Below are 27,999 nucleotides of genomic sequence, written 5' to 3'. Positions count from 1 at the left end.
AACATTATAAATACATGTAAACTCCAAATGTTTATGGTTTATTCCGCTGTCCTGAATCTCCTGTTCAGAGTCATAAGGCTGTGGATCAGAAGTCAGAGGTTCAGCGAGAGCCACAGCACAAACAGCTCGGCAGACTGAGAGACGACATCAACCACAAGCAGAAGATCATCGATGAGCTCACCGAGTCAGTGTGTGTGTGTGTGTGTGCGTGCCCATGTGTCATGACATGCACGCGAGTTTGATAGTAAATGTGTATCTGTGTGTCCCTGTGTCATGTCTGTGTTTATGTTTGATCGTAGAAGTGTGTGTTCTGTGCATGTGCATATCAGTGCACGTCTGTATGTATGTGTGACCCACATCTGTTTGTGACCCCCCGCATGTGTGTGTGTGTGTATGCATGTGTGTTTGTGCCTTGTGAGTTTGTGTGACCTGTTTGTGTCTGCAGTGATAACCAGAGGCTGGATCTTCAGCTGGAGCAGCTGAGTGTTGAGTTCAGCGTCCTGAAGAGTCGGGAACATGAGAAAAGCCGACAGCTGGAGGAGCTCAGGTCAGTTCACTGTACACGCGAAGCAAGCACACACACTGTATATATCACACCGGTGTAAACATGCTGTGAACCACTAGATGGCAGAACAAGGGTTTTATTTGATGGTTCAGATTTAGGATAATGTGTGTCTGCACTGGAGGAACTAGTTGTGTATAAATTATAGATAAGTTAATTTAATTATAGATGCTGCTAAAAGCCATATTAAATTATTGACAGTTTCTTCATGCGTTTAGAATGTTCATATATTTAATTAAATTATATGTACTTACTGAATAAAATTGTGGCATCACGTGGCTCAGTGGTTAGCACTGTGGCCTCACAGCAAGAAGGCCGCTGGTTCGAGTCCCGGCTGGGTCAGTTGCCATTTCTGTGTGGAGTTTGCATGTTCTCTCTGTGTTGAAGTGGGTTTTCTTCTGGTGCTCCGGTTTCCCCCACAATTCAAAAGACCTGTAGTATAGGTGAATTGGGTAAGCTAAACTGTCAGTAGTGTATGGGTGTTTCCCAGTGATGGGTTGCAGCAGGAAGGGTTATGAAACATATGCTGGATAAGTTGGCAGTTCATTCCGCTGTGGCGACTCCTGATTAATAAAGGGACTAAACCGAAGGTAAATGAATGAATGAATAATAATTGTTTACATTTTATTTCATGACTATATATTTTATATTTTAAATGCTATAAACTGAAACAGATTTTGAACATTTTTGTTTTGTATGAAACAGGTGAATGGATAAGTTATTTATTAACCAAAAAATAAAATAAAACTAAGCTAATAAATGATCTGGTATTAAATGAAAGTATTAAACGATCTAATAAAAAATATATACCTGACAGCAGTAAATGCCATCATGCTTGTCTGTTTGTACAGGTATCTTCATGAGCGGCAGGAACAGACCCGGCAGGACATGAAGGGTTTGGAAGAGACGGTCGTGAGTGCCTATAGAAAGTATGATATCAGTAATGATAATAATAACGGTGTTTATGACAGACCTGCACATTTCTCTTTAAAGGCACGTGAACTCCAGACCCTCCACAATCTGAGGAAGCTGTTCGTTCAAGACCTCACAGCCCGAGTCAAACGGGTACGTTTAACACACTTCAAACACTCAAATAGGATCTTAAAGAACATATCTATTCTTAAAGACTCATAAGGACTCACAGCTGTTCGTAAAGACAGAATCTGATCTTAAAGTCTGATATTTGTTCTTAAAGACTCAAATCAATTCCTAAAGAATGACATCTGTTATTAAAGACTTAGATCAGATCTTAGATCTGATCTTAAAGACTGATATATGTTCTTAAATACTCATAAGGACTCAAATATTTTCTTAAAGACTGACATCTGGTCTTTAAGACTGACATTTGATCGTATAGACTTGTATAAGTTCTTAAAGAGTTATATAGACTCAAGTAGATTCGTAAAGACTGAAATCTTATAAGACTGACATCTGATCATAAAGACTCACATCTGTTCTTAAAGACAGAATCTGATCTTAAAGTCTGATATTTGTTCTTAAAGACTCAAATCAATTCTCAAAGAATGACATCTGTTATTAAAGACTTAGATCAGATCTACAAAACTCATATCAGTTCTTAAAGACAGAATCTGATCTTAAAGACTGATATATGTTCTTAAATACTCATAAGGACTCAAATATTTTCTTAAAGACTGACATCTGGTCTTTAAGACTGACATTTGATCGTATAGACTTGTATAAGTTCTTAAAGACTTATATAGACTCAAGTAGATTAGTAAAGACTGAAATCTTATAAGACTGAAATCTGATCCTAAAGACTCATAAAGACTCACATCTGTTCTTAAAGACAGAAACTGATCTTAAAGTCTGATATTTGTTCTTAAAGACTCAAATCAATTCTAAAAGAATGACATCTGTTATTAAAGACTCAGAAAGACTCAGATCAGATCTACAAAACTCATATCAGTTCTTAAAGACTGACATCTGATCTTAAAGAGTCATAAAGACTCATGTCTGTTGTAAAAGACTCACATCTGTTATTAAAGACTTATTAAGATTCATGTCTGTTCAGAAACACTCATAACTGCTCTGATAGACAGAATCTGATCTTAAAAACTCATTTAGGATCTTAAAGACTTATATACTGTAGACTCAAACAGATTCTTCAAGACTGATATCTCATCTTAAAGAATGACATCTGTTATTAAAGACTCAGATCAGATCTATAAAACTCATATCAGTTCTTAAAGACAGAATCTGATCTTAAAGACTGATATATGTTCTTAAATACTCATAAAGACTCAAATATTTTCTTAAAGACTGACATCTGGTCTTCAAGACTGACATTTGATCGTAAAGACTTGCATAAGTTCTTAAAGACTTATATAGACTCAAGTAGATTAGTAAAGACTGAAATCTTATAAGACTGAAATCTGATCCTAAAGACTCATAAAGACTCACATCTGTTCTTAAAGACAGAATCTGATCTTAAAGTCTGATATTTGTTCTTAAAGACTCAAATCAATTCTAAAAGAATGACATCTGTTATTAAAGACTCAGAAAGACTCAGATCAGATCTACAAAACTCATATCAGTTCTTAAAGACTGACATCTGATCTTAAAGAGTCATAAAGACTCATGTCTGTTGTAAAAGACTCACATCTGTTATTAAAGACTTATTAAGATTCATGTCTGTTCAGAAACACTCATAACTGCTCTGATAGACAGAATCTGATCTTAAAAACTCATTTAGGATCTTAAAGACTTATATACTGTAGACTCAAACAGATTCTTCAAGACTGATATCTCATCTTAAAGAATGACATCTGTTATTAAAGACTCAGATCAGATCTATAAAACTCATATCAGTTCTTAAAGACAGAATCTGATCTTAAAGACTGATATATGTTCTTAAATACTCATAAAGACTCAAATATTTTCTTAAAGACTGACATCTGGTCTTCAAGACTGACATTTGATCGTAAAGACTTGCATAAGTTCTTAAAGACTTATATAGACTCAAGTAGATTAGTAAAGACTGAAATCTTATAATAAAGACTGACATCTGATCCTAAAGACTCATGAAGACTCACATCTGTTCTTAAAGACAGAATCTGATCTCAAAGTCTGATATTTGTTCTTAAAGACTCAAATCAATTCTTAAAGAATGACATCTGTTATTAAAGACTCAGAAAGACTCAGATCAGATCTACAAAAATCATATCAGTTCTTAAAGACTGACATCTGATCTTAAAGAGTCATAAAGACTCATGTCTGTTGTAAAAGACTCACATCTGTTATTAAAATCAATTCTTAAAGAATGACTCAAGTAGATTCGTAAAGACTGACATTTGATCTTAAAGACTGAAATGTTATAATAAAGACTGACATCTGATCCTAAAGACTCATGAAGACTCATGTCTGTTCTAAAAGACTTGCATCTATTATTAAAAACTCATAAAGACTCAAAGACTCATGTCTGTTGTAAAAGACTCATATCTGTTATTAAAGACTCAGATCAGATCTGCATGACTCATATCAGTATCTTAAAAACAGAATCTGATCTTAAAGACTGATATATGTTCAGAAAGACTCATACAGACTTGAATGAACTCTTAAAGACTGACATCCGATCCTAAAGACCGACATCTGATCCGAAAATCTCATAAAGACTCATGTCTGTTCTAAAAGACTTGCATCTGTTATTAAAAACTCATAAAGACTCATGTCTATCGTAAAAGATTCATATCTGTTACTAAAGACTCATACAGACTCAGATCAGATCTACATATCAGTGTCTTAAAAACAGAATTTGATCTTAAATGTTCAGATACATAAATGTTCAGAAAGACTCATAAAGACTCAAATGAATTCTTAAAAACTGACATCTGCTCATAAAGACTAACATCTGATCTTAAGGACTTATATATGTTCTCAAAGACTTATATAGACTAAAATAGATTCTTAAAGACTAACATCTGTCCATAAAGACTGACATTTGATCTTAAAGACTCATATAGGTTCTCCAAGACTGAAAGAAAAAGAAGACATCTAAACGAAAAGACTTGAGTCCTTATTTAAAAAAAATAAAAACTCATATTGATACTTAAAGACTGACATGTAATCATGTAGATGGTAATCTAATCTTAAAGATGCGATAAAGATTTGTATCGATACCTAAAGACTGACATCTGATCTTACAGACCCATAGTTAAACACTACATAAAAACTCATATTGATACTTAAAGACTGACATGTCACCGTATAGATGACCATCTAATCCTAAAGACTCATATCAATTCATAAAGATAAACTTCTGATCCTAAAGACTGACATCTAATCTAAAAAAGACTTCTATCAGTTCTTAAAGACTGCCCTCTGAACAGCAGTTATGAGAAATGCTGTAGGGATATTGTAAGTGCACTTACAGTCCTGTGGTCTTATTCACGTGTATTTCAGAGCTCGGAGCTGGATCCAGACGACAGCAGTGGATGTTCAACACAGAAACAGAAGATCTCCTTTCTGGAGAACAACCTGGATCAGCTGACGAAAGTCCACAAACAGGTCAGAACAACAGAAATTCTCTTACGGCCAGTTAGTCAGCTGCTGAAGATACTCTAATCGGAGTATAGTATATATGAGTATGCTTCAAAAGTTCTTTTTCAGCCTTTGTTTGTCGACAAAAAGAAGTTAAAAGGCTGCAGTGTGACGGTACTCTGTTTTCAAACTATCCGCCCCCCCTGCACTGCAGCATGTGTGCTTGTAAATGTGATATGCTGCCTGCCTTGCTGAATTGTTTCGAACTGGCAAATTATTATTTCTTTTATTTAATTTCAAGTAGATTTTGTTTGAAATTCTGTCATTTTAGCTTGTTCTTGAATTTCATTTGATATATATTGGTGGTTTATCACTTGATATTATTAGTGGTGAAAAAATGCCATAATAATAATTAGTCTTCCCTTGTTAATAGCACATTAAAAAAACATTTAGCAAGAGAATTGCTGACATACTAAATTACTCCATATTAATAATAAAAATAATATACCACTACCATGTGTTTATAGGGTATATTTCGAGCTAGTGTGTTTCCCATACTGATAAACTTCCGGTGAGCTGTTATTGTGAACTTTTTTTCATTTTATTTGGTTTATTTTACAGCATCGAAGTTGTAATGTCATTAAAATACATTCATTTATATAAACTTTGGCATTCATTTAGTTGCTCCAGCGTAAAACGAGACAAAAAGCCGTTTACTCGCACGCGCTCGTCAGAATCGGCAGTCAAGCGCAGAAGCTCCACTGAATATACTGAGGTCAAGTAAATGCTCATATGATAAAGACATGGTGGGAAAAATGTAATTTAATGCAGTGCTTCTTGTACAATCTGAGACCCACTTTATATCGGATATCACTCAGCCAGTGGAGATCGCTGATTTTTAAAGAAGACTGACCTTAAACGGGCCGTTTTTTGCATTGCCATACAGTTCACCGGAATCGCTTAACACAGGTTACTGGCAAGTCCCATTAGCATGCTTCGGCACTTATTTTAAAGCAGTTTGTTTTACTCAGTATCTTTACTTCTGTGATGCTAATGTGAAGGTGCACTCTAACTTCCTGGATGAATAATATTGATATTTTATTATGTGCGTGACACTTTTTTATGAGAGATGTGTTTTTTGTTTGTCAGCTTGTTCGTGATAATGCAGATCTGCGATGTGAGCTGCCCAAACTAGAGAAGCGTCTTCGCTCCACAGCTGAACGGGTTCGTGCCCTCGAGGAGGCGCTGAGAGAAGCTAAAGAAGGAGCCATGAAGGACCGGCGGCGCTACCAGCAGGAGGTGGAGCGCATTAAAGACGTGATGAGGAGCAGAAACCCCTTCAGACGCCCACACGCCGCTCTCATCGGTAAGAATTTCACTTTTACACTGTAAAAAAACCCCTAAATTAGTAGTTGTACGTATTTTGTGGTTCAAGCTTTTATGTTTATTCATGCAATACATTTATTTTTATCTGATAAAAAGTTTATCCTACTCAGTTGTTTGCATAAGTTCTAAATGTATGCGCATCTTTGCGTTTTTCTTATGCAATAATCCAAAATGCGCATAAAAATATGTGGATGGAAACGTCGCTTTCATTTCCAATCGTTTGCAGCGCTATATTGTCTGGATTAGTGTTGTATATTACACTACAAAAACCCTTGTAACAAACTGCTAGTGTATTTTCTGTACTTATTACTCTCTATATATTATTTCTTCTACATTATATTATTTCTAACGACTAAAATGTCAATAAAAGTCACTTTGTTAAACTGTAGAGATCAATAAAATAAATAATTTAGTACAAGTATAATTTAGAAAAATAATATTACATTTGTTTATTTGTTATATTTTTAATATTCATTTAGAATTATTATATTTAAATTAATATTAAAGCTATTTATGTTTAATAAATATGAAATGTTTTAGTATATTACAAATATTTAATATGTGAAATAATTCAATTGCTAAAACTAACAATAAATGTAAATAACACAATGAAAATCTATTATATAAAGTGCATTCTATTTCATATTTCATATCTTTTTCTATTTCATATTTACATTATTAAGTATACATTTTATTATTTATAAATCTAATAATATTTTTATGTAATATATTGTGCATATGCATGTTATTCGATTCAATTCAAGTTGCAATTTTTCTCAATAATTCCCAATAATTCTTAATTTTATTACAATATTATTATTATTATTTAATTATGTATTATTTAATACATGTAAATTATTAATTATTACATATTAATAATTTGTTTAATTGATATATGAAGTATAACATTTTTAAAAAACATATATTGTACACATGGATTAAAATTAAAAAATTTTTTTTTTTTACAATATTTGTATAAAAAGGATACCCATCATACATTTAATATCTCAGTAATAATAAATCATATTATAAATCTAATTATAAAGTGTCAAAATGTTTTGCATTGATATCTTGCCCTCAGCCAAGCCCATTCGTCCAGGTCATTACCCGGCCTCCTTATCAGCCAATCACATGTTCCTGCGCAGCCGCGATCAGCCAATCACATTCAGCAATGCGATGTTCAACAGCAGCAGTGAAAAACAGAAGTTAACCTCATCCAAGACTGAGTCCAGTTTAACCAGCAGGTGAATTACCAGCGTCAGTGTTTCTGATTGCTGTTTTACCGTGTTTTACTACAGCTGACCGAATGTGTGTGTGTGCTCATATCAACAGGACACTTTCAGAGTTCGAAAGACAAACCCACGAAACTACAAACTGCACACAGAAACTCCACATTACTAACGGTAAATCAGTGTTATTACTCTGTTTATGGTCTAATAAGAAATGTGAACAATAAAGTCCATCAATGTAAACAATCTACAAAGTGATTCATTTGCATAATCCCCGCCTCCTTGAAGGATACGAACACAATAGATACAAAAAGACCAATCAAAACAGACTTGGCCACAGCTGACCAATCAGACCAGAGTTGACTAATGGAAGAGGGAGGGGCTTTAAGACCTGAGGCCAAAATTAATTAAATTAAAACTGTGCTTGAGCGCCCCCAACTGGTGTTTTACTGTAACTTCATTGGCTTAAATCATAGAAAAATGTAACAAATCTCATTGGTTGGACAGTTTTTAAAGGTGCAGTTTGTAAGTTTGACACCAAGTGGTTAAACTAAGCTTTGCATTCCTGGATCAAACAAATGCAAGCGCAGGTTGCCAGATTGAGGACCAACAGGAGCGAGTCTGACGATCGAGCCTTAAGGCTGATTTATATTGTGTTGTAAATAAAAGCAACGGCATGCAATAGAAGGAATATTCTCCATACTTTGTTCCAACTTGAATTGATATTTTAGAAACGGCTTCTATTTCTCACAGCTGAACAACAGAAAGCTGACAATGCTCAGCTCAGGTACATCTCATGTGCTTTATTCAGTGTTTAATGCTAATCATGTGAGTCTGAATGCTATTTCACATGACATTTATCACCATACTACTGAAAGCGGCAGCAGATAGTTCAGCTCCGATCTGGAGAATAAAATAAACTGTTTGAAACTGAACTTCAGAACTGAGACTCCGTGCAAACCAACACATATCAGTGATTCAGCATCTACATTTAATCATATTAAAGAGGTTTAATATGTATTCATTAGATTATAAACCTTACCAGTACACGCTGGAGTGCAGTGAGTGCACTATTCTGTGCTTCTGAATGGCTGTGTTTAATTTCTGTCGTGTTACGTCTGGTGCAAACACCCCAATTGCTTATCACTGCGTATCCCATAACGTAGCGTGTAGTTAGGACCTGCTCACCTGCTCACCTAATGTCTACGCTAGTAATATTTATATTATTTGCTTATTAATAACCTCATGTGGAACTCTGAATCTGCGTCTCATTTCGGAGTCTGCTACTGTCCACCAGAGGTCGCTTTTCAGTCACAGACGCATGTTTTGAGAGTCTTCCTGACTGAATTAATGAAATATGCTGTTTTCACCATCTGGCAACCCAGGGTGCTGGAATATAACTTGGGTGGGTTAAATGACCAAAACAAAGACGGCCGTTCCAGCACGTAATGCACATTTTCAAAGCAGAATATCTGACTTTAGCATTGTTTTTCAGATAAATAAGAATGTTCACTGAGCATGTTTCTGAATATCTGCAAACATATATTGGTGTTTATATGCATTAGTCAAACTCTTACATACAGCAGCTTTAACTAAAATGCTCAAAAGTTTTTTTTATTTATTTTCAAATGCTGGATTTATGTCAGTTGTTTCACAGTACGTGACCTTAAAGGTGTCAAGCATCAGCAATATTCAGCCTTTAGATTAGAGTGTTAGCAGTGCATCTGCATGTGGATATTTCTGTACAGATGTTGATGCATGTTTTGTTCTTCTGAACAGGAAACAGCTCTGATGTGAATGATAACAGGTGAGTGTCTAAACACTGCTGTAAATACAGCTTTCTGACGACGATGATGATGATGATGATGGTGTTTGTTCTGCAGTGAGTGTCGCTCATCGACCATCACTGATGAACCACAGCAGAAACACCACCAGGAGCAGCCCGTCGCTAGCTAAACACAAAGACAGGTAAACACACACGTGCACCTGGCAGACAAACTTCATCCATCCATTCATTCATTTTCTTATCGTCCCTTTCTTAATCCGGGGTCGCCACAGTGGATTAAACCACCAACTTATCCAGCATGTTTTTACGCAGCGGATGCCCTTCCAGCTGCAACCCATCTCTGGGAAACATCCACACACACACACTCATTCACACACACACACCACGGACAATTTAGCCTACCCAATTCACCTGTACCGCATGTGTTTGGACTGTGGGGGAAACCGGAGCACCCGGAGGAAACCCACGCGAACGCAGGGAGAACATGCAAACTCCACACAGAAACAACAACTGGCCCAACCGGGACTCGAACCAGCAACCTTCTTGCTGTGAGGCGACTTTACTAACCACTGAGCCACTGTGCCACCCATATTCAATTCAATTCACATCTATTTATAAGTATTTCTAACAAAGTGCCTGGTGCATTAAGACAGGATGAGTGAGTCCTACAGGTGGTTTGTCAAACCCACTCACCAGCAAACTCACACATCCTACAGTTATGTGATGCATTGTGTGTATGCTTTACTAAGTCTTTAATCGAGTTTTGAACTGAGAGAGTCTGTTTGAGCCTCGGACATTAGCAGAAAGGCTGTTCCAGACTTTAGGAGCCATATATGAAAACACTCAACCTCCTTTAGTGGACTTTGCTATTCTGGGTTCTACCAGAAGCATCTTAAAGAGCGAGTTCAAAAAGACCACAGTGGCTTCTACTGCACAAAACTATATTTTCCTGGCTGATTGGACTGTGGGGGAAACCGGAGCACTCGGAGGAAACCCACGCGAATGCAGGGAGAACATGCAAACTCCACACAAACGCCAACTGACCTAGCTGAGGCTTGAACCAGCGATCTTCTTGCTGTGAGGTGACAGCCACTGCGTCAACTAAAGAATAAATTATTAATAATAATTATAATTAGTCGTTATTCTGATGCAGTAAATGCAATTGTGTTTATAAACAATATACTAAATATAAGTCATGTTTACCATGAGAATGCTGAGCCTGTTGTTTTGTCTTGTGTTTTCATGTGTTTCAGCGATCTGTGCTCCTGAATCCTCCTCTGTATATTTGCATGTTGCCTGCAGTTCCAGTGATGAACCATCAGATCAGTCAATCCGTAAAAACAAAACAGAAATCAGACGGACGCGGCTGGAGAACAGGATGGACTGCAGAGAGACAGAAGAAGAGTCCTTCTCAGAAAACACATCATTGATCAACTTCTTCATTTAAACTGCATCTATTATGCCATATAAATCACTTTTATAATGGGTTTAAACACAGTTAATGTGTGCATATCTCCAGCCTCTAATAGTGAACATGAATTAATTATATTTGTTATAATCAGACTTGACTGAAACAGTCTGCAGAAACACTTTGATTGACATTCTCCATTTGTATGTGTCATCAGAGGGGGGAAAGCCCCGCCCACTAGTGCCTATCTCTCCCTCATTAGCATAAACAGCAGCCCTGAGTGAGAAGCAGCCGTCTGTCCATTAGCCATTAGAGTGTTTGAGCTGCTGAAGATCATGTCAGCATAGTTCAGCATAATTTCCTCAGAATTTATGTTGCAATTATTTTGATTCGGTTCATTTAAATCAATTCAGGTCTGTAAGCCCCTCCCCCTTACATAAACCAGCTCTGCTCTGATTGGTCAGCTGTTGCCAAGCCTGTTTTGATTGGTCTTTCTCTATCTATTGTGGACTATTTCTAGAAGGGATACAGCTCTGACTGAAAGTTAACAAGAATTATTATTTATATTATTTATTAAGGGCGAGGCAGTGGCGCAGTAGGTAGTGCTGTCGCCTCACAACAAGAAGGTCGCTGATTTGAACCTCGGCTCAGTTGGCGTTTCTGTGTAGAGTTTGCATGTTCTCCCTGCCTTCGCGTGGGTTTCCTCCTGGTGCTCCGGTTTCCCCCACAGTCCAAAGACATGCGGTACAGGTGAACTGGGTAGACTAAATTGTCCGTAGTGTATAAGTGTGTGTGTGAATGTTTCCCAGAGATGGGTTGCGGCTGGAAGGGCTTCCGCTGCGTAAAAACTTGCTGGATAAGTTGGCGGTTCATTCCGCTGTGGCGACCCCGGATTAATAAAGGGACTAAGCTGACAAGAAAATGAATGAATGAATTATTTATTAAATTACTTATTACATTGTGTTTCATTAACGTCTACCATAAACCTATTCCTCACAATAAAGTCAAAATAATAAATATTGTTGTAGAGTTTCACAAGCATAATGCTTCATTGACGTCTGTAATTTCTGGGGGCGGAGTTTATGCAAATTAGTTACTTTGATTGCGTTGATGTAGATCAGTAGCATGCGAAAGATTCAAAAATATAATGACTCGTTAAAGGGATTCAGAGTCGACTCTTTGTTTTACGAGACAATATCTTTATTTATCAGACACTTTTTTTTTATTTACAACTTTACAAACTGTTTACCTTGAAGGACAGCTGCTTTACAAATAGGATATTTCACGAGCTGCTCTTTAAATCATATATCTGTGTATTCTGAGAAGGACTCAGAATCAGAGCCGAGTGACGTTAAGAGAATAATCTGTAGCTACTGTATTTTGATGTAGCGGTAACTATTTTTATATGTATATTTCAGTGAGTAGCGTCTGTCGGTCGGTGTGTTTGCTATGTGCAGATTTGTATGCATTAGTTATGCTGATATTATTAGTATCATTCTATAAAGAAAAAAACACATATTTTATTTTACCTGTTAATTACTAGAGAGACTATTTAAATGACAAGAGTGTGATGTTTGATATTTTATGTGGAAGTCAGATAATAAATGATGGATAATATCAGCAGATTTATATAGATGGGATTGTTCCTAATATCAGGATTTCATACTTGCATTGAGTTGAGAAATATAAAACAGACACACGCACGCACGCACACACACACACACACACACACACACACACACACACATACACACACACACACACACACACACACACACACACACACACACACACACACACACACACACGCACACACACACACACACACACACACACACACACACACACACACAGGGTCGGTCAGATCATGTCACATCAGTCAGTGTGACACCCTGATCACATGACCTGCTCATTAATGTCTATTACAGATTCTGGAAGTGATTTCTGCCATTCTGAACCTTTAATTGAAGCTTGTATAATATAATTTGTGGGTAACACTTTACAATAAGGTTCATTAGTTAATGCATTTACTAACATGAACACATGTACAGCATTTATTAATCATAATTGAACATTTACTAATGCATTATTAACATCCAAGTCCATGCTTGTAACATATGTTAATGCACCATGAGTCAACATGAACTAACAATGAACAACTGTATTTTCATTAACTAACATGAACAGATACAGTAGTAAATGTATAATTAATTGTTTGTTCATGTTAGTAAATGCATTAATTGACATTACCTAATGAACCTTATTGTAAAGTGTGACCACTTTGTGTTATAATCAATATATTGCAATGAATAAAAGTAATAGCACAGTTCAGAATGCTACGCTTCTCTTGTGTTCCTGGATTACAGCAAAATGTTTAACTATTTGTTTTACAGCATTTTCTCAGTGCCTTTGGTGCATTTCTCACTACACTATTTACATTTGCACAACAGGTCATGCATTTCTCAAAACAGTTAGTCATTTGTGCACATCCTAGTAGCAGTTTCTCATTCCTTCCAACACATTGCAAATGCTTTTGGACATGCATCAGTTGCTTTCATACAACTCTCTGCTGTTTATAACATTATGCTTATGTCATGTCAGTCAAAATAAAATAAACTTGTAAATGCTGAATAGTCATTGCATAAAAAACTAATAGTCCTCATTTCATTACTCGAGTCATTACAGACAAAAATGTTGAACTTGATGTCAAAATCAATCAAGCAAACTTTATAAAAAATTAAAAAATTAATTAATTTTTTCCTGAAAATGTCTTCAAAATTGAACAGTTTGATGAATGATTTACAGACCATTGTGTGTTATAGGTTCAGGCTCAATATGTACTGCAATATTGTGTGCAGTTGTGCACAGCTCAAAGGGAGTTTATGTTTGTAGTATATAAGGGTGTGTTTATTCTTTTGCACAATGCTGTGAGTAAATTAGAATTGCAAAGAGCAAATGCAGTAAATATGTGAAACATACATATTCAGTGTCTTGTACTCAGATACCTCACTAAATGCAGTGATGTCTAACTTTACTGTAGTTTTCCAATAGCTGTGGAAATAGTATACAGTGCTGTCTTGAGCATTTTCAGGACGAGTCACCAAAATCTGACTGTTTTTGCACTGAAAAAATGTCCAGAGTAAACTATCATGATGAAAACATGACAAAGCCATTTGACTATCTTGTTCATAAACAGTGGTGTCAGGACTTTTCATTTTGATGATACTGACACGTTGATTGACATCAATACTTGCTTTTGAGGAATGAGCTTATGAAATTATTTCCCAACCTTGCTTAGTGGAGATTTTTTTTCTCAACACATTTCAAAACACATTCATTCATTTTACTTCAGTTTAGGCCCTTATTTATCAGGGGTCGTCACAGCCTAATGAACCACCAACTACTCCAGTGTATGTTTTACACAGCGGATGCCCTTCCAGCTGCAACCCAGTACTGGGAAACACCCAAACACTCTCATTCACACAGACACACTCATACACTAAAGCCAATTTAGTTCATCAACTCCCCTATAGTGCATGTGTTTGGACTGTGGGGGAAACCGGAGCACCCGGAGGAAACTCACGCCAATACGGAGAGAACATGCAAACTACACAGTGCTAGGCCACGTGAGGCCACAGTGCTAACCACTGAGCCACAGTGCCACACTTCAAAACATATTAGTATTAATAATTAATTTCTACAAGTAAGTAATTTAGGCAATAAGTCATCTCTTTTGTCTTTGACATAGTGACCGTGCTTGGTATTTTCTTCTTATTTTGCAAGATAGTATAGTAGTGCTTAGTAATAGAATTCAGGTTAAAGAGACACTTAAAGTTTAATTAGGCAAATTATTCCCTAATATATTATAAAATTAATTCCCCAATGGTCAAGATGATTCATAGCACCGGCTTATATGTTAATAGTTTAATTGGCTGTTATTGGAGAATTACATACAGTGTTGCAATCGACCAATAATGCTGATATTTATAACTATAATAAATATTATTATAAAAGTAACAATAAGTATATCATTATAATAATAATGGTTATTATAATTATTATTATAATTAAAACTATAATAATAATAATAATTATTATTATTATTCATTCATTTTCTTTTCAGCTTAGTCCCTTGATTAATCTGGGGTCGCCACAGCGCAATGAACCGCCAAATTATCCAGCATAGGTTTTACATAGCGGATGCCCTTCCATGCTATAATAGTGATAATAATGCCATAATAATGATAACAATAATAATAATTAATAATAATAATCGTAATAATAATAATAATAATTAATAATCGTAATATTAATAATAATAATAATGATGATAATAACAATAGTATTATTAATAATAGTAATAATTAATAATAATAATCGTAATAATAATAATAGTAATAATATACTCTTACTATAATAATAATAATAATAATAATAATTTATATTTATAATAATATATAATGATAATAATTATTATTGCAATTATTATTATTATTATTATTATTATTACGATTATTATTATTAATTATTATTATTATGATTATTAATAATAATAATAATAATAATAATAATAATAACAATAATAATAATAATAATAATAATAATAATCTCTATAATAATAATAATTATAATATATTATTATAACAAATATAAATTATTACTATTATAATAAGAGTATATTATTATTATTATTAATAATAAAAATAATATTAAAATGCATCGTGTGTATGTGCAGTTCAGCAGGACAGTGTGAGTGCCTAAACAGATCAATAACAGTGTGTGGAGGAACACTGATGACTTCAGGGATCAAAGCTCGAGTATAAACACACGTACTGTCAAAGAAAACACACACACTCACTCACACACACACACACACACACACAGACACACTGAAGATCCACAGAGGAGACTGAACACTGCACAGGTGAGCATCCACACACACTTACTGTAGATAGACACTTCCCACTTCTCATATGCATATATAAAAATAAACATAAATGAGTTCTCTTTCTCTTCAGAAATAAAAAAGTATTAATTAAAACATAATTATTATTAATATTACCATTTCAGGTCGATCATATTTCCTTCACAAATGATAGCAAATTGTGCACAAAAACAGTCCAATGTTGCACGGATATATTTATGGTAATAGTCAACAATATATTGTATGGGTCAGAATTATTGATAATTAATTATTTAGCCAAACATCGAATATTAGAATTAGAATGTTAGCTACAGGTCATGTCCTATAAATGAGTTTCTACATTTCCTACTGTAAACATATAAAGCTTTATTTTTTGTTAGTAATATGCATTGCAAAGGAATGAATTTATTCTATGTTAAAGATGATTTTCTCAATATTTTTCATATTTTTTGAAACCTCAGATTGCAGATTTTCAATGCCTTATATTTTCCTGTCCCTACAACTTAATGAAAGCTTATTTAATTTTTTAAGACAATGAATAAATCTTTATTTAATAAAACGTTATTTCTGGCTTTGTGGTATAAGATGTGAACTATTTGTAGTATTGTTTATTGTTGTAATACAGTATACTGTATGTTGTAGCTGTTCTAGTAAATAAATAAACAAACAAACATTATCAAATTACACTAAGCCAATTCTGAAAAGTAATGAAATCATAGTCACTACTGAGAATAATTAATTAAAAACAAATGTATTTAAATTTTTTTTAATAATCAAAAAAGTAATTGTGTGTGTGTGTGGGTGTATCCCATTACTAGGTTGCAGCTGGAAGGACATCCACTGTGTAAAACATATGCTGGAAAGAGTTGGCGGTTTATTCCGCTGTGGTGACCTTTGAAATAGAGACTAAGCTGAAGGGAAATGAAATAATCTAAGTAAAGGCATGCATTTACATTATACAAAATACAGAAATCTATCATGTCAGGACATTTAAGAAACTAGCTTTTTATTTCGTTTTATTTTTGAGTGAAACAATTAAAGTCATTCCCTTTTAATATTACATTACATACGGTATATACAGTTGAAGTCAGAATTATTAGCCCCCCTGAATTATTAGACCGCTTGTTTATTTTTTGCTCAATTTCTGTTTAACAGAGAGCAGATTTCTTCAACACATCTCTAATCATAATAGTTTTAATAACTCATTTCTAATAACTGATTTATTTTATCTTTGTCATGATGACAGTAAATAATATTTGACAAGATATTCTTCAAGACACTTCTATACAGCTTAAATGACATTTAAAGGCTTAACTAGGTTAATTCGGGTAACTAGGCAGGTTAAGATAATTAGGCAAGTTATTGTACAAACGGTGGTTTGTTCTGTAGACAATCAAGAAAAAATTTAGCTTAAAGGGGCTAATAATTTTGTCCTTAAAATGGTGTTTAAAAAATTTAAAACTGCTTTTATTCTAGCCGAAATAAAACCAACAAGACTTTTTTCCAGAAGAAAAAATATTATCAGACATACTGTGAAAATTCCCTTGCTCTGTTAAACATCATTTGCGAAACATTTAAAAAAGAAGAAACAAATTTGAAGGGGGCTAATAATTCTGACTTCACCTGTACATATTAAATATTGTAATGAGGGTCTACAAGTTTTAACAACTGAAAAAATACAATAAATAATGTCTATTATTTATTGCATTTTTTCAGTTGTTAAAACTTGTAGACCCTCATTACAAAAACATAAACAATTCTTAATACGTTGCAATAATTTCCTATTTTATTTGACATTTATCTTCCAGCTTCTAGTAAAATTCAGAAAAGTAACCCAATGCTGTAAAAGCAACGAACGTAAAAAATCTAAGCATAGCTGTGTATTTACATGATATAAAATAGAGAAATCTATCATATCTGGACATTAAGGAACAATGTTTCGAGTAAAATGAGCTCTTGCTTATGACATTACTTGATTTGTTTTTAAACATTAAACACAATACTGAGAATGTACACGATTTCACAATTGAGAATAATGCATTAACTAATAATCACAATAATTACTGCATTCCTTAATACATTGCAATCATGTCTAATGTTGTGCAACGTTTAATATTTATCTTTATGCAAACCTATTTCATTATCAAGTATATGATATATAGGCACAGCTTATTAGATGAGATCCATTCATAAGCGTCTTCTTAAGATTTATTGATTTCATAATGGACTGATTGTGATCATTGCAAGACCACTGAATTCATAAAGGGGTAACACTTTCAAATAATGGTCCATTAGTAAATGTATTTCTTATTAGTAATTTAATTATTACGGCATTTATTCGTCTTTGGTCATGTTAATGTTATTTAAGCTAAGTAACGTTAGTTGATGTTAACTCCCAGTGCATTAGCTAATTTTCACAAGCACAGCTTTGAATTTTAAAAATGCATTGGTAAAGGATAGACTATGATTAATAAATGCTTTACAAGATCATTCACACTTAGTTAATGTTAGTAAATGCATTAACTAATGGACCATTATTCCAAAGTGTTACCCATGAATTTATTCAGACACTTATTTTCCACATTAAATCTGAACTCTGCATGATCGAAAGCATAATTTATCAGCCAATACCCCAAACTGAGCATCAATATTCATACTTTGTGTATTAATATTGAATATATGTCAGTATATGAGCAGCAGAAATGATCTGAAAAGCTGTTATTGAATATGCTGTTGATACAGTAGAGATGAGAGGTTACTGCGGTTCACTTGTAATCAGAAACAAGACCCTCGTCAGTCAGAAATTATCAGTGTTTACCTTCAGTTGAGTAACCCAGATATACAGTGCAGGTAGTGCAGGTTACTTCGGGTCATTTAGCTCTAGCAGTCCAGCAGAACATACATGATACCTGGACAGAACGCATGATGTAAATATTGCATATACATATAAATATATATATGTATATATATATATATATATATATATATATATATATATATATATATATATATATATATATATATATATATATATAAATATATATATATATATATATATATATAAATATATATATATATATATATATATATATATATATATATATATATATATATATATGTATATATATAAATATATATATATATATATATATATATATATATATATATATATATATATAAATATATATATATATATGTATATATATATATATAAATATATATAAATATATATATATGTTTATGTATATATATATATATATATATATATATATATATATATATATAAATGTAAATATATATATAAATCAAATATAAGTTGGTATATATATCAATAAGTTGGTATATAAATATCATAAGTTGGTATATAAATATCATAAGTTGGTATATAAATCAAATATAAGTTGGTATATATATATACCTGGTTTTTCTCCAGGTGCTCCGGTTCCCCCACAGTCCAAACACATGCGGTATTGACACATGAATTCAGTAAACAAAATTGGCCGTAGTGAATGTGTTGGGTTGTGACTGGAAGGGCATCCGCTGCGTAAAACATATGCTGGATAAGTTGGCGGTTCATTCCGCTGTGGTGACCCCAGATGAATAAAGGGACTAAGCTGAAAAAAGAAAATGAATGAATGAAGTCGGTTTTATGTACAGTATATATACAGTTATTATTCCGAAATTAAAAGTCAGAATTATTAGCACCCCTGTTTATTTTTTTCCCCTAATGGTTTTCTCTTGATAACGCTGGTTAAGAAATGGCTTAACTTTAGCAAGAAGGCGAAGCCAGAAAAAGCCTGCATTGATCACTGAGTTGATCTGTTTATCAAACGTTAAACTACTTTAAAATTCACTCCCGAATATTTAACTGCACGGCTAAAATGTGTCAGGAGAAAAGAGATGATGTGAGGTTTGAATTGCCATACACAAAAACGACAGCCAAAGTTTTCCAGTCACCAAACATCGTTAGAAGTAGAAAGGCAATACATTTCAGTTCAAATGAGTTATTGGGAAAAAATTTAAACAAATCTATATTTTTTTCATGTTTCTCTCGATTCTCTCTCGCATGTTCAGTTGGCATTTCTGTGTGGAGTTTGCATGTTCTCCCCGTGTTGGTGTGGGTTTCCTCCAGGGTTCTCTGGTTTCCCCCACAGTCCAAACACATGCACTATAGGGGAATTGATCAACTAAATTGTCTGTAGTGTATGAGTGTGAATGAGAGTGTATGGGTGTTTCCCAGTGATGGGTTGCAGCTGGAAGGGTCCCTGTTGCATAAAACATATGCTGAATAAGTTGGCGGTTCATGCTGTTGTAGCAACCCCTGAGGGACTAAGATGAAAAAAAAAATTATGAATGAATGTGTAGTTTTTGAACTGTGATCTTCAGTGTTTTTGTTAGATTAGTTCATCAGTGTTGTCTTTGCTACTGATTAATCTAATGTACATGCACAGAAATATTACTGTTGTTGTGGAAAGTTGCGCTGGATCTCGACAAACATCCTCTAAGTTTCAAAAAAGAGGCTGAGGTCTTCGAAGTTCTCAAGTTGAAGCAGTTTATTGTTACAGCAGAGTTGGTCGATCGATCTCTCTCCCTCCCAATGTCCAAAAACCCACAGTTTACATACAGTTTTTTCCCATACTCATCATGAGATATGGTGTAGCATCACGCCATTTCCCTGCTCCAATAGGATCCTAGCCTTTAAATTGATGGCTGTATGTTTTTCGTTTTTTACACATCTTGAAGGTCATACCATCATGTGTTTGCACATGATCATGTTGTTTTCATACTTTCTAAATGATTCTACTTTTGTATGCTATTTTGGCGAAGGTTGTTTTTGTCTTGGTCAATACATACATTTGTTGAAATGTATTGCATACGCTCTGTCTGAATGTTCTCATTTAGGCGCATGACGTGCTGTGCTTCAATTGTAAGGCCCTCAATTACAGTATAAGGCCCTGCATGTCTGTATGTCTCTTCTGCATCACTTGAATATATGTATTTCTATAAGTTTTAACAGTATATTTTAATAGTAATCCATATTTTAATAGTGGCAGATTATATAGTGATTACATAATAAAAGTTCTTCTATAATTCTCCAAAACTGTAAAGCATCATGAACAAATTATTAATATAAAAGAGAGATCTGTGAGGGGTCAACACATTTATAAACACTGTATTTATGTAATCAAAGGTGATTTTCCACAGGACGGTGATCAGAGAATCATGTCTAAAGTGCAGATGGTGGTGCGTCGCTTTGCTGGACAGACGAGCGGTGAAAATCAGCGATGCTCAGAGAACGGATCTTTCCCTCAGAGTCAGAAAACTCTTCAGTTCTCACTGCATTATTACACCTTATTACGTTCTTACTAGTGCTGGCCAAAGATTAATCACATCCGAAATAAAAGTTTGTTTTGACATAATATATGTGTGTGTGTTATATGTTTATTATGTACAGTTGAAATCAGAATTATTCGCCCTCCTGTGAATTTACTTTCTCTAATATTCTAACAGATTCAGGAATTTTTCACAGTATTTCCTCTAATATTTTATCTACTGGAGAAAGTCTTATTTGTTTTATTTCGGCTAGAAAAAAAGCAGTTTTTTTTTTACAGTTTTAAGGTCAATATTATTAGCCCCCTTAAGCAATATAAGTTTTGGATTGTCTCCAGAACAAACCACTGTTATACAATGACTTGCCTAATTACCCTAACTTTACTCTTATTACCCTAGTGAAGCCTTTAAATGTCACTTTAAGCTGAATACTAGTGTCTTGAAGAATATCTAGTCTGATATTACTGTTAAAGTCAGAATTATTCGCCCCCTTTGAATTTTTTTCGTCTTTTTAAAATATTTTCCAAATGATGTTTAACAGAGCAAGTAAATTTTCCAACCCGGGCTCATTGTGGAAACGTAGCCCCGCGGACGTTTCTGCAGACCACGATTTACGTCCCGGGAGGTACGTATTCGAGCGTTTTTTGTTTTCGCGGATCCGCGAGAGACCGCTGTGCGCGCTTTTTCGCGTCTCGGGCGCCTCTCGGGAGCGCGCGCCGTTCTCACGCGAAAAGCCGCCGGATCGGCCAACTCGGCCGACCTCCTCTTCCTCCTCCTCCTTCCCTAAACCCGAGCGATGGTTTAAAAAAGCCGTCCAGAAAAACAAAAAAACCAAAAGCCCTCGTCTTCGATTTCGACCGCTTTTTCGGATCCCGCCGCGTTCTCACCCTTATTTTTCGGATTCCGTTTTTCGTCTAACCTGATTTCCGGAACCGCTGTTCCCCGGACTCAATCCCAGTCGTCATCCCCGCGGATGGCTCCTCCTCGTCCGGGGCCTCCGCTCCGCCGACGCAACGCTGTGAGCTAAGCGGACAAACTGATTGCATCGGGAAAGCCCTCCACTCGGAGCGGCGCCACACTGCTCCGCAGCGTTCGCTCGATAAAAACTAAACACGGTCTTACGTACCTCCGGCCACGTAAATCGCGGCCTCCAGAAACGTCCGCGGGGCTACATTTCCAGAATGAGCTTGGGTTGAAATTTTCACAGTATGTCTGATAATATTTTTTCTTCTGGAGAAAGTCCTATTTGTTTTATTTCGGCTAGAATAAAAGCAGTTTTTAATTTTTAAACACCATTTTAAGGTCAATATTATGAGCTTCTTTAAGCTATATTTTTTCCCAATAATCTACTGAACAAATCATTGTTATACAATAACTTGCCTTATTATCCCAACCTGCCTAGTTACCCTAATTACCCTAGTGAAGCCTTTAAATGTCACTTTAAGCTGTATAGAAGTGTCTTGAAGAATATCTAGTCTAATATTATTTATTGTCATCATGACGAAGATAAAATAAATCAGTTATTAGAGATGAGTTATTAACACTATTATGCATAGATATTTGTTGAAGAAATCTGCTCTCCATTAAACAGAAAATGGGGAAAAAATAAACCAGTGGTCTAATAATTCAGGGGGGCTAATAATTCTGACTTCAACTGTATGTGCTGTCATCATGACAAAGATTAAATGAATCAGAATGAGTTTACAAATGTCTTTCAATTAAACAGAAATTGGGGATTAATTTTTGTTCAGCACTAATTATTAGAGTGAATTATTACATTATTACCAATGTAAACAGATGATGCATTGATATCTCTGTCTGCCTGCAGATGAGAATGGCAGGAATATTACAGAGGCGGCACACAGGAAGGACGACATGGAGGTTAAACACTTCAAAACTCAATAAGTTTGATTTAACTTCGAACAGTATAATCCACTCTTAAAGTTTTTAAGAGTTTTTCAGCACACTTTTATGCATGGTTTAACACCAGTTGTGTGTCAGCAGTGTGTGGATATCTCCAGCCTCTAATAGTGAACATGAATTAATTATATTTGTTATAATCAGACTTGACTGAAACAGTCTGCAGAAACACTTTGATTGATATTCTCCATTTGTATGTGTCATCAAAGGGGGGAAAGCCCCGCCCACTAGTGTCCATCTCTTCCTCATTAGCATAAACAGCAGCCCTGAGTGAGAAGCAGCCGTCTGTCTATTAGCCATTAGAGTGTTTGAGCTGCTGAAGATGATGTCAGCATAGACTAAGAGGATTATAGATGTGGAGTTAGACTGACACTTAAGCACACACTCACACTGACAACACAGCTAGTGCTGTATTACATCTGCCACCATACTGACTCTTATGCAGAGCTCCACCCTCTTCTTAAAAGAGATCAATCTCATTTGAATTTAAAGCGACAGTCACCAAAACACCACAATTAGGATCAAAGCCAAAGGGTCAGTTTCAGAGAGCTGGAAAACATTATCTGTGTGCTATTTTCAGCTCAAACTCAAACGCACACAGACGCAGAGACGCATTTAACGGATGATTTATTTTTTACTCAAACATTTTTGTTAATCTTGCCGATGTATTGAACATATCTGTGAAAATTTGATACAGTCATAAGCTTATTTTGTTAAACAAATTGACGAATGTTTGTCTTCAGAGGCTGAAAGCGGAGCTGATCAGACGAGTTCAGACTCAGCTGAATGATGCGGTGGAGCGCGCCGTTTCAGACTCCATCACATCTCTGAACACACACTCACACACAAACATGCTCACACACACTGACAACAAGACCAGCAGCGGCGACAGGTAAGAGCTGCTGTCTGACAGTGTGTGTGTTCCACAGACTTGGAGAGCATCTAAATGAACAAATGTGTGTGTGTGTGTGTGTGTGTGTTGGTGTGTGTGTGTGTGTGTGTGTGTGTGTGTGTTGATTTTTAGGCACAAGCTGGATCAAGGGAAAGTGTTCGTGGCCAGATGTTCACTACTGGAGTGAGTATTACTAGTGCGGTTCAATTCATCTTTATTTCTATAGAGCTTTTTACAATGTAGATTGTGTCAAAGCAGCTTAACACAGATTAAATTCCAGTAAATCAAGACTGCTTTAGTTCTGCTTTCACAGCTGAAGTTTAGTTTAGTGTAAATGTATGATTACTGTCTGTCACTTGAGTATTGCTAGAGCTGTTTATTAAGTCAATCATAGTGATTTTAATTTTGAAGTGACTCTCTTATGGATTATAAAAGCTTTACAAATCCCTAACAACAGGCTGAGATGCATGCAAGGTCAAAAAACACTTTCACTTGTCATGGTAATTTTCAAAAATCCATAATAGGGGCACTTTAATATGCAGTTAAAAGCTGAAGTGTTCATACACTGTATTAAAAGGCACATATCCATTTTAAAGCAGTCAGCTGTTGACTAAACTTTGTCTCTTTTAGGTAAGTTAGGATTATCAATGTGTTTCTGTTGTGCTTAATAGCAGAATAATGAGAGAGAGATTTGTTGAGAGTGTTATATCTTTTCCTGAAGGTCAAGTTTACACACAATAAGATTATTCTGCCTCTGGAAAAGCTCAGATGATGATGTCAAGCTTTTGGAAGTTTCTGATTGGCTAATTGACAACATTTGAGTTAATGTGAGGCACAACTGTAGAATAGTGTTGAAGGAAAAGCTCAAACACACTGCTTCCTTGTGTGACAACATGAGAAAATCAACAAGCCAGAATCAACAACAAAGCCAGATTAGCATTAGCTGAATTACACTGGGAAAGACTCATGTTTGGAGACATGTCCTGTGCTCTGATGGAGCTGAGATTGAACTGTTTGGTCATAATGAGCAGTGTTACATTTGGAGGACAAAGGGGAAAGCGCACAAGCCTAGCAACACCATCCCAACTGTGCAGTATGGGGGCGGCAGCATCATGTTGTGGGGCTGTTTTGCTGCAGGAGGGACTGGTCCACTTCACAGCATAGATGGCATCATGAAGACAGAACATTATGGAGAAATACTGAAGCAACATCTCAAGACATCAGCCAGGACATTACAACTTGGCCACAAATGGATCTTGCAAACACACCATGACCCTGAGCACACTGCCAAATGAGTTCAAATGTGCTTTAAGCACAACAGAGTGAATGTTTTGGAGTGGCCATCACAAAGCCCTGATCTCAATCCTATAGAAAATGTGTGGGCAGAGTTGAAAAAGCTTGTGCGAGCAAGATCTGACTCACTTACAGCAATTATTTCAGGAGGAATGGGACAAAATTCCTGCAAACTATTGTGAGAAGCTTGTGGAAGGAGACCCAAAACATTTGACCAAAGTTATACACTTTAAAAGCTAAGCTAAAAAAATACCAAGAAAATGTGTGTAAACTATTGACTGTCAAGAAATTAATAACAAATTCTCTCATTATTCTGGCATTTAGCAAACGTAAATCATTGAGGTAATCCTAACAGACCTAAAATAATAAACGTTTAGTCTGATTTACCATCAGACATTTTATTAAAAAAGGTTGTGTTCCTTTTTAGAGTGTATGTAAACTTCTGGCTTCAACTGTAATAGTAAATCATTTATTTTTTATTAATTTTAAAAAGGATCAGCAATAATATGCTGCTATTGGTGTGTTTAGTGAGCTGTTTGAGATCAGCCACATCAGGACCATCTACCACATGTTCATCGCCGCTTTATTCCTGTTCTTCATGAGCACTTTAGCAGTGGACTACATCGACCAGGGCAGGTCAGTATTCAGTTCAACCATTCATTTTCCTTTAGCTTAGTCACTTATTTATCAGAGGAATGAACCGCCAACTATTCCAGCATATGTTTTACGCAGTGGATGCCCTACCAGCTGCAACACAGTACCGGGAAACATACACTACGGCCAATTTAGTTCATTAATTCCCCTATAGAGCATGTATTTGGACTGTGGGGGAAACCGGAGCACCCGGAGGAAACCCACACCAACACGGGGAGAACATGCAAACTCCACACAGAAACACCAACTGACCCAGCCAGGACTCAAACCAGCGACCTTCTGAGCACTGAGCGCTTATTACAATATTTATTTTGTTTCTAAACAGCTTTACAAAAAGTATTTCTAGCAAAGAGCTTAATGCATTAAGACAGGAAGAGTGTGTCTTACAGGTGGTTTGTTAAACCCACTTACCAGCAAACTCACACATCCTACAGTCATGTGATGCATTGTGTGTATGCTTTACTAAGTCTCTTATTTACTTTTAAACTGAAAGAGTGTGAGTCTGAGCCTCGGACATTAGCAGAAAGGCTATTCCAGAGTTTAGGAGCCATATATGAAACCCCTCAACCTCCTTTAGTGGACTTTGCTACTGTGGGTACCACCAGAAGCATCTTAAAAATGGGGTTAAAAAAGACCAGAGTGGCTTCTCCTACAATTCATTAATCAATTTTCCTTCATTACTTATTCATCAGGAGTCGCCACAGCGGAATGAACCGCCAACTATTCCAGCATATGTTTTACGCAGTGGATGCCCTACCAGCTGCAACACAGTACTGGGAAACATACACTACGGCCAATTTAGTTCATTAATTCCCCTATAGCGCATGTATTTGGACTGTGGGGGAAACCAGAGCACCCGGAGGAAACCCACACCAACACGGGGAGAACATGCAAACTCCACACAGAAACACCAACTGACCCAGCCAGGACTCAAACCAGCGACCTTCTGAGCACTGAGCGCTTATTACAATATTTTTTTTGTTTCTAAACAGCTTTACAAAAAGTATTTCTAGCAAAGAGCTTAATGCATTAAACCAGGAAGAGTGTGTCTTACAGGTGGTTTGTTAAACCCACTTACCAGCAAACTCACACATCCTACAGTCATGTGATGCATTGTGTGTATGCTTTACTAAGTCTCTTATTTAGTTTTAAACTGAGAGAGTGTGAGTCTGAGCCTCGGACATTAGCAGGAAGGCTATTCCAGAGTTTAGGAGCCATATATGAAATCACTTAACCTCCTTTAGTGGACTTTGCTACTGTGGGTACCACCAGAAGCATCTTAAAAATGGGGTTAAAAAAGACCAGAGTGGCTTTTCCTACAATTCATTAATCAATTTTCCTTCATTACTTATTTATCAGGAGTCGCCACAGCGGAATGAACCGCCAACTATTGCGGCATATGTTTTACGCAGTGGATGCCCTTCCAGTCACAACCCAGTACTAGGAAACACCCATACACACTAATATGCACACACAATCATATACCACAGCCAATTTTGTTTACGCTATTCCCCTGTACCGCATGTGTTTGGACTGTGGGGGAAACCGGAGCACCCGGAGTAAACCCACACCAGCACAGGGAGAACATGCAAACTCCACACAGAAATGCCAACTGGCCCAACCGGGACTTGAACCAGCAACCTTCTTGCTGAGAGACGACAGTGCTAACCACTGAGCCACTGTGCCGCCCATATTCAATTCACATCTATTTATAAGTATTTCTAACAAAGTGCCTGGTGCATTAAGACAGGAGGAGTGAGTCCTACAGGTGGTTTGTCAAACCCACTCACTAGCAAACACACATACTACAGTTATGTGATGGTTTGTGCGCATGCTTTATTAAATCTTTAATCGAGTTTTAGAGTGTGTTTGAGCCTCGGATATTAGCAGGATTTCAATTCCAGAATTTAGGAGCCATTAATAAAAACACAAGACCTCCTTTAGTGGACTTTGCTATTTGGGTACTGCCAGAAACAGCTTAAAAATGGGGTTAAAAAAGACCACAGTGGCTTCTCCTACCATTCATCCGTTTTCCTTTAGCTTAGTCCCTTTATTAATCAGGGGTTGCCACAGTGGAATGAACCGCCAACTATTCCAGCATATGTTTTTAGCAGTGG

General features: G+C 35.7%; 4 protein-coding genes and 1 long non-coding RNA gene across 9 annotated transcripts in view; 3 read left to right on the top strand and 2 right to left on the bottom strand.

The window, feature by feature from the left end:
- kif5ab (kinesin family member 5A, b) overlaps positions 1 to 13,202 on the top strand; it is a 64,623-nt gene extending 51,421 nt beyond the window's left edge. The window contains exons 19-30 of one of the 3 annotated variants that reach the window (XR_015494311.1): positions 69 to 184; positions 446 to 547; positions 1,414 to 1,474; positions 1,556 to 1,627; positions 4,982 to 5,086; positions 6,209 to 6,425; positions 7,527 to 7,689; positions 7,778 to 7,848; positions 9,454 to 9,481; positions 9,558 to 9,642; positions 10,714 to 12,885; positions 13,097 to 13,202. Coding sequence is in view for 2 of the 3 variants with exons in the window: in XM_087258167.1 (XP_087114293.1) it covers positions 69 to 184; positions 446 to 547; positions 1,414 to 1,627; positions 4,982 to 5,086; positions 6,209 to 6,425; positions 7,527 to 7,689; positions 7,778 to 7,848; positions 9,454 to 9,481; positions 9,558 to 9,630 (1,089 nt within the window). In the remaining variant the exon portion in view is untranslated. Of the gene's footprint in view, positions 1 to 68; positions 185 to 445; positions 548 to 1,413; positions 1,628 to 4,981; positions 5,087 to 6,208; positions 6,426 to 7,526; positions 7,690 to 7,777; positions 7,849 to 9,453; positions 9,482 to 9,557; positions 9,643 to 10,713 lie in introns of all 3 variants that reach the window. The other 2 variants (XM_087258168.1, XM_087258167.1) reach the window with 2 other exon arrangements.
- The window catches only part of LOC147843705 (uncharacterized), a 999,056-nt gene that overhangs the window by 182,395 nt on the left and 788,662 nt on the right, over positions 1 to 27,999 (top strand). The gene's annotated exons all lie outside the window — the stretch shown is intronic.
- On the bottom strand, positions 19 to 2,556 carry LOC147843710 (uncharacterized). Its single transcript, XR_015494412.1, has 4 exons — positions 2,435 to 2,556; positions 1,373 to 1,785; positions 833 to 994; positions 19 to 582 (listed from the first exon to the last, which is right to left on the bottom strand). It is a non-coding gene; the product is annotated as an uncharacterized LOC147843710 (long non-coding RNA).
- Positions 15,717 to 27,999, top strand: part of soat2 (sterol O-acyltransferase 2) — a 28,201-nt gene continuing 15,918 nt past the window's right edge. The window contains 6 exon segments of one of the 2 annotated variants that reach the window (NM_001365363.1): positions 15,717 to 15,792; positions 20,998 to 21,106; positions 22,952 to 23,004; positions 23,787 to 23,935; positions 24,068 to 24,118; positions 25,757 to 25,864. In NM_001365363.1, coding sequence (NP_001352292.1) covers positions 21,016 to 21,106; positions 22,952 to 23,004; positions 23,787 to 23,935; positions 24,068 to 24,118; positions 25,757 to 25,864 — 452 coding nt within the window. In that variant the 5' untranslated portion in view covers positions 15,717 to 15,792; positions 20,998 to 21,015. 2 annotated transcript variants of the gene reach the window in all.
- Positions 21,299 to 27,999, bottom strand: part of ralgapb (Ral GTPase activating protein non-catalytic subunit beta) — a 471,588-nt gene continuing 464,887 nt past the window's right edge. For both annotated transcript variants that reach the window (XR_015494301.1, XR_015494302.1), the window contains exon 31: positions 21,299 to 21,375. The gene's annotated coding sequence lies outside the window, so the exon portion shown is untranslated. The remainder of the gene's footprint in view (positions 21,376 to 27,999) is intronic.

This window comes from Danio rerio, chromosome 6, assembly GCF_052040795.2.
Source record: "Danio rerio strain M-AB ecotype USA chromosome 6, GRCz13ab, whole genome shotgun sequence".
Classification (NCBI taxonomy): domain Eukaryota; kingdom Metazoa; phylum Chordata; class Actinopteri; order Cypriniformes; family Danionidae; genus Danio; species Danio rerio.
Note: the sequence above shows the minus strand (reverse complement) of the source record. Positions and strands in the feature narration are given on the sequence as shown.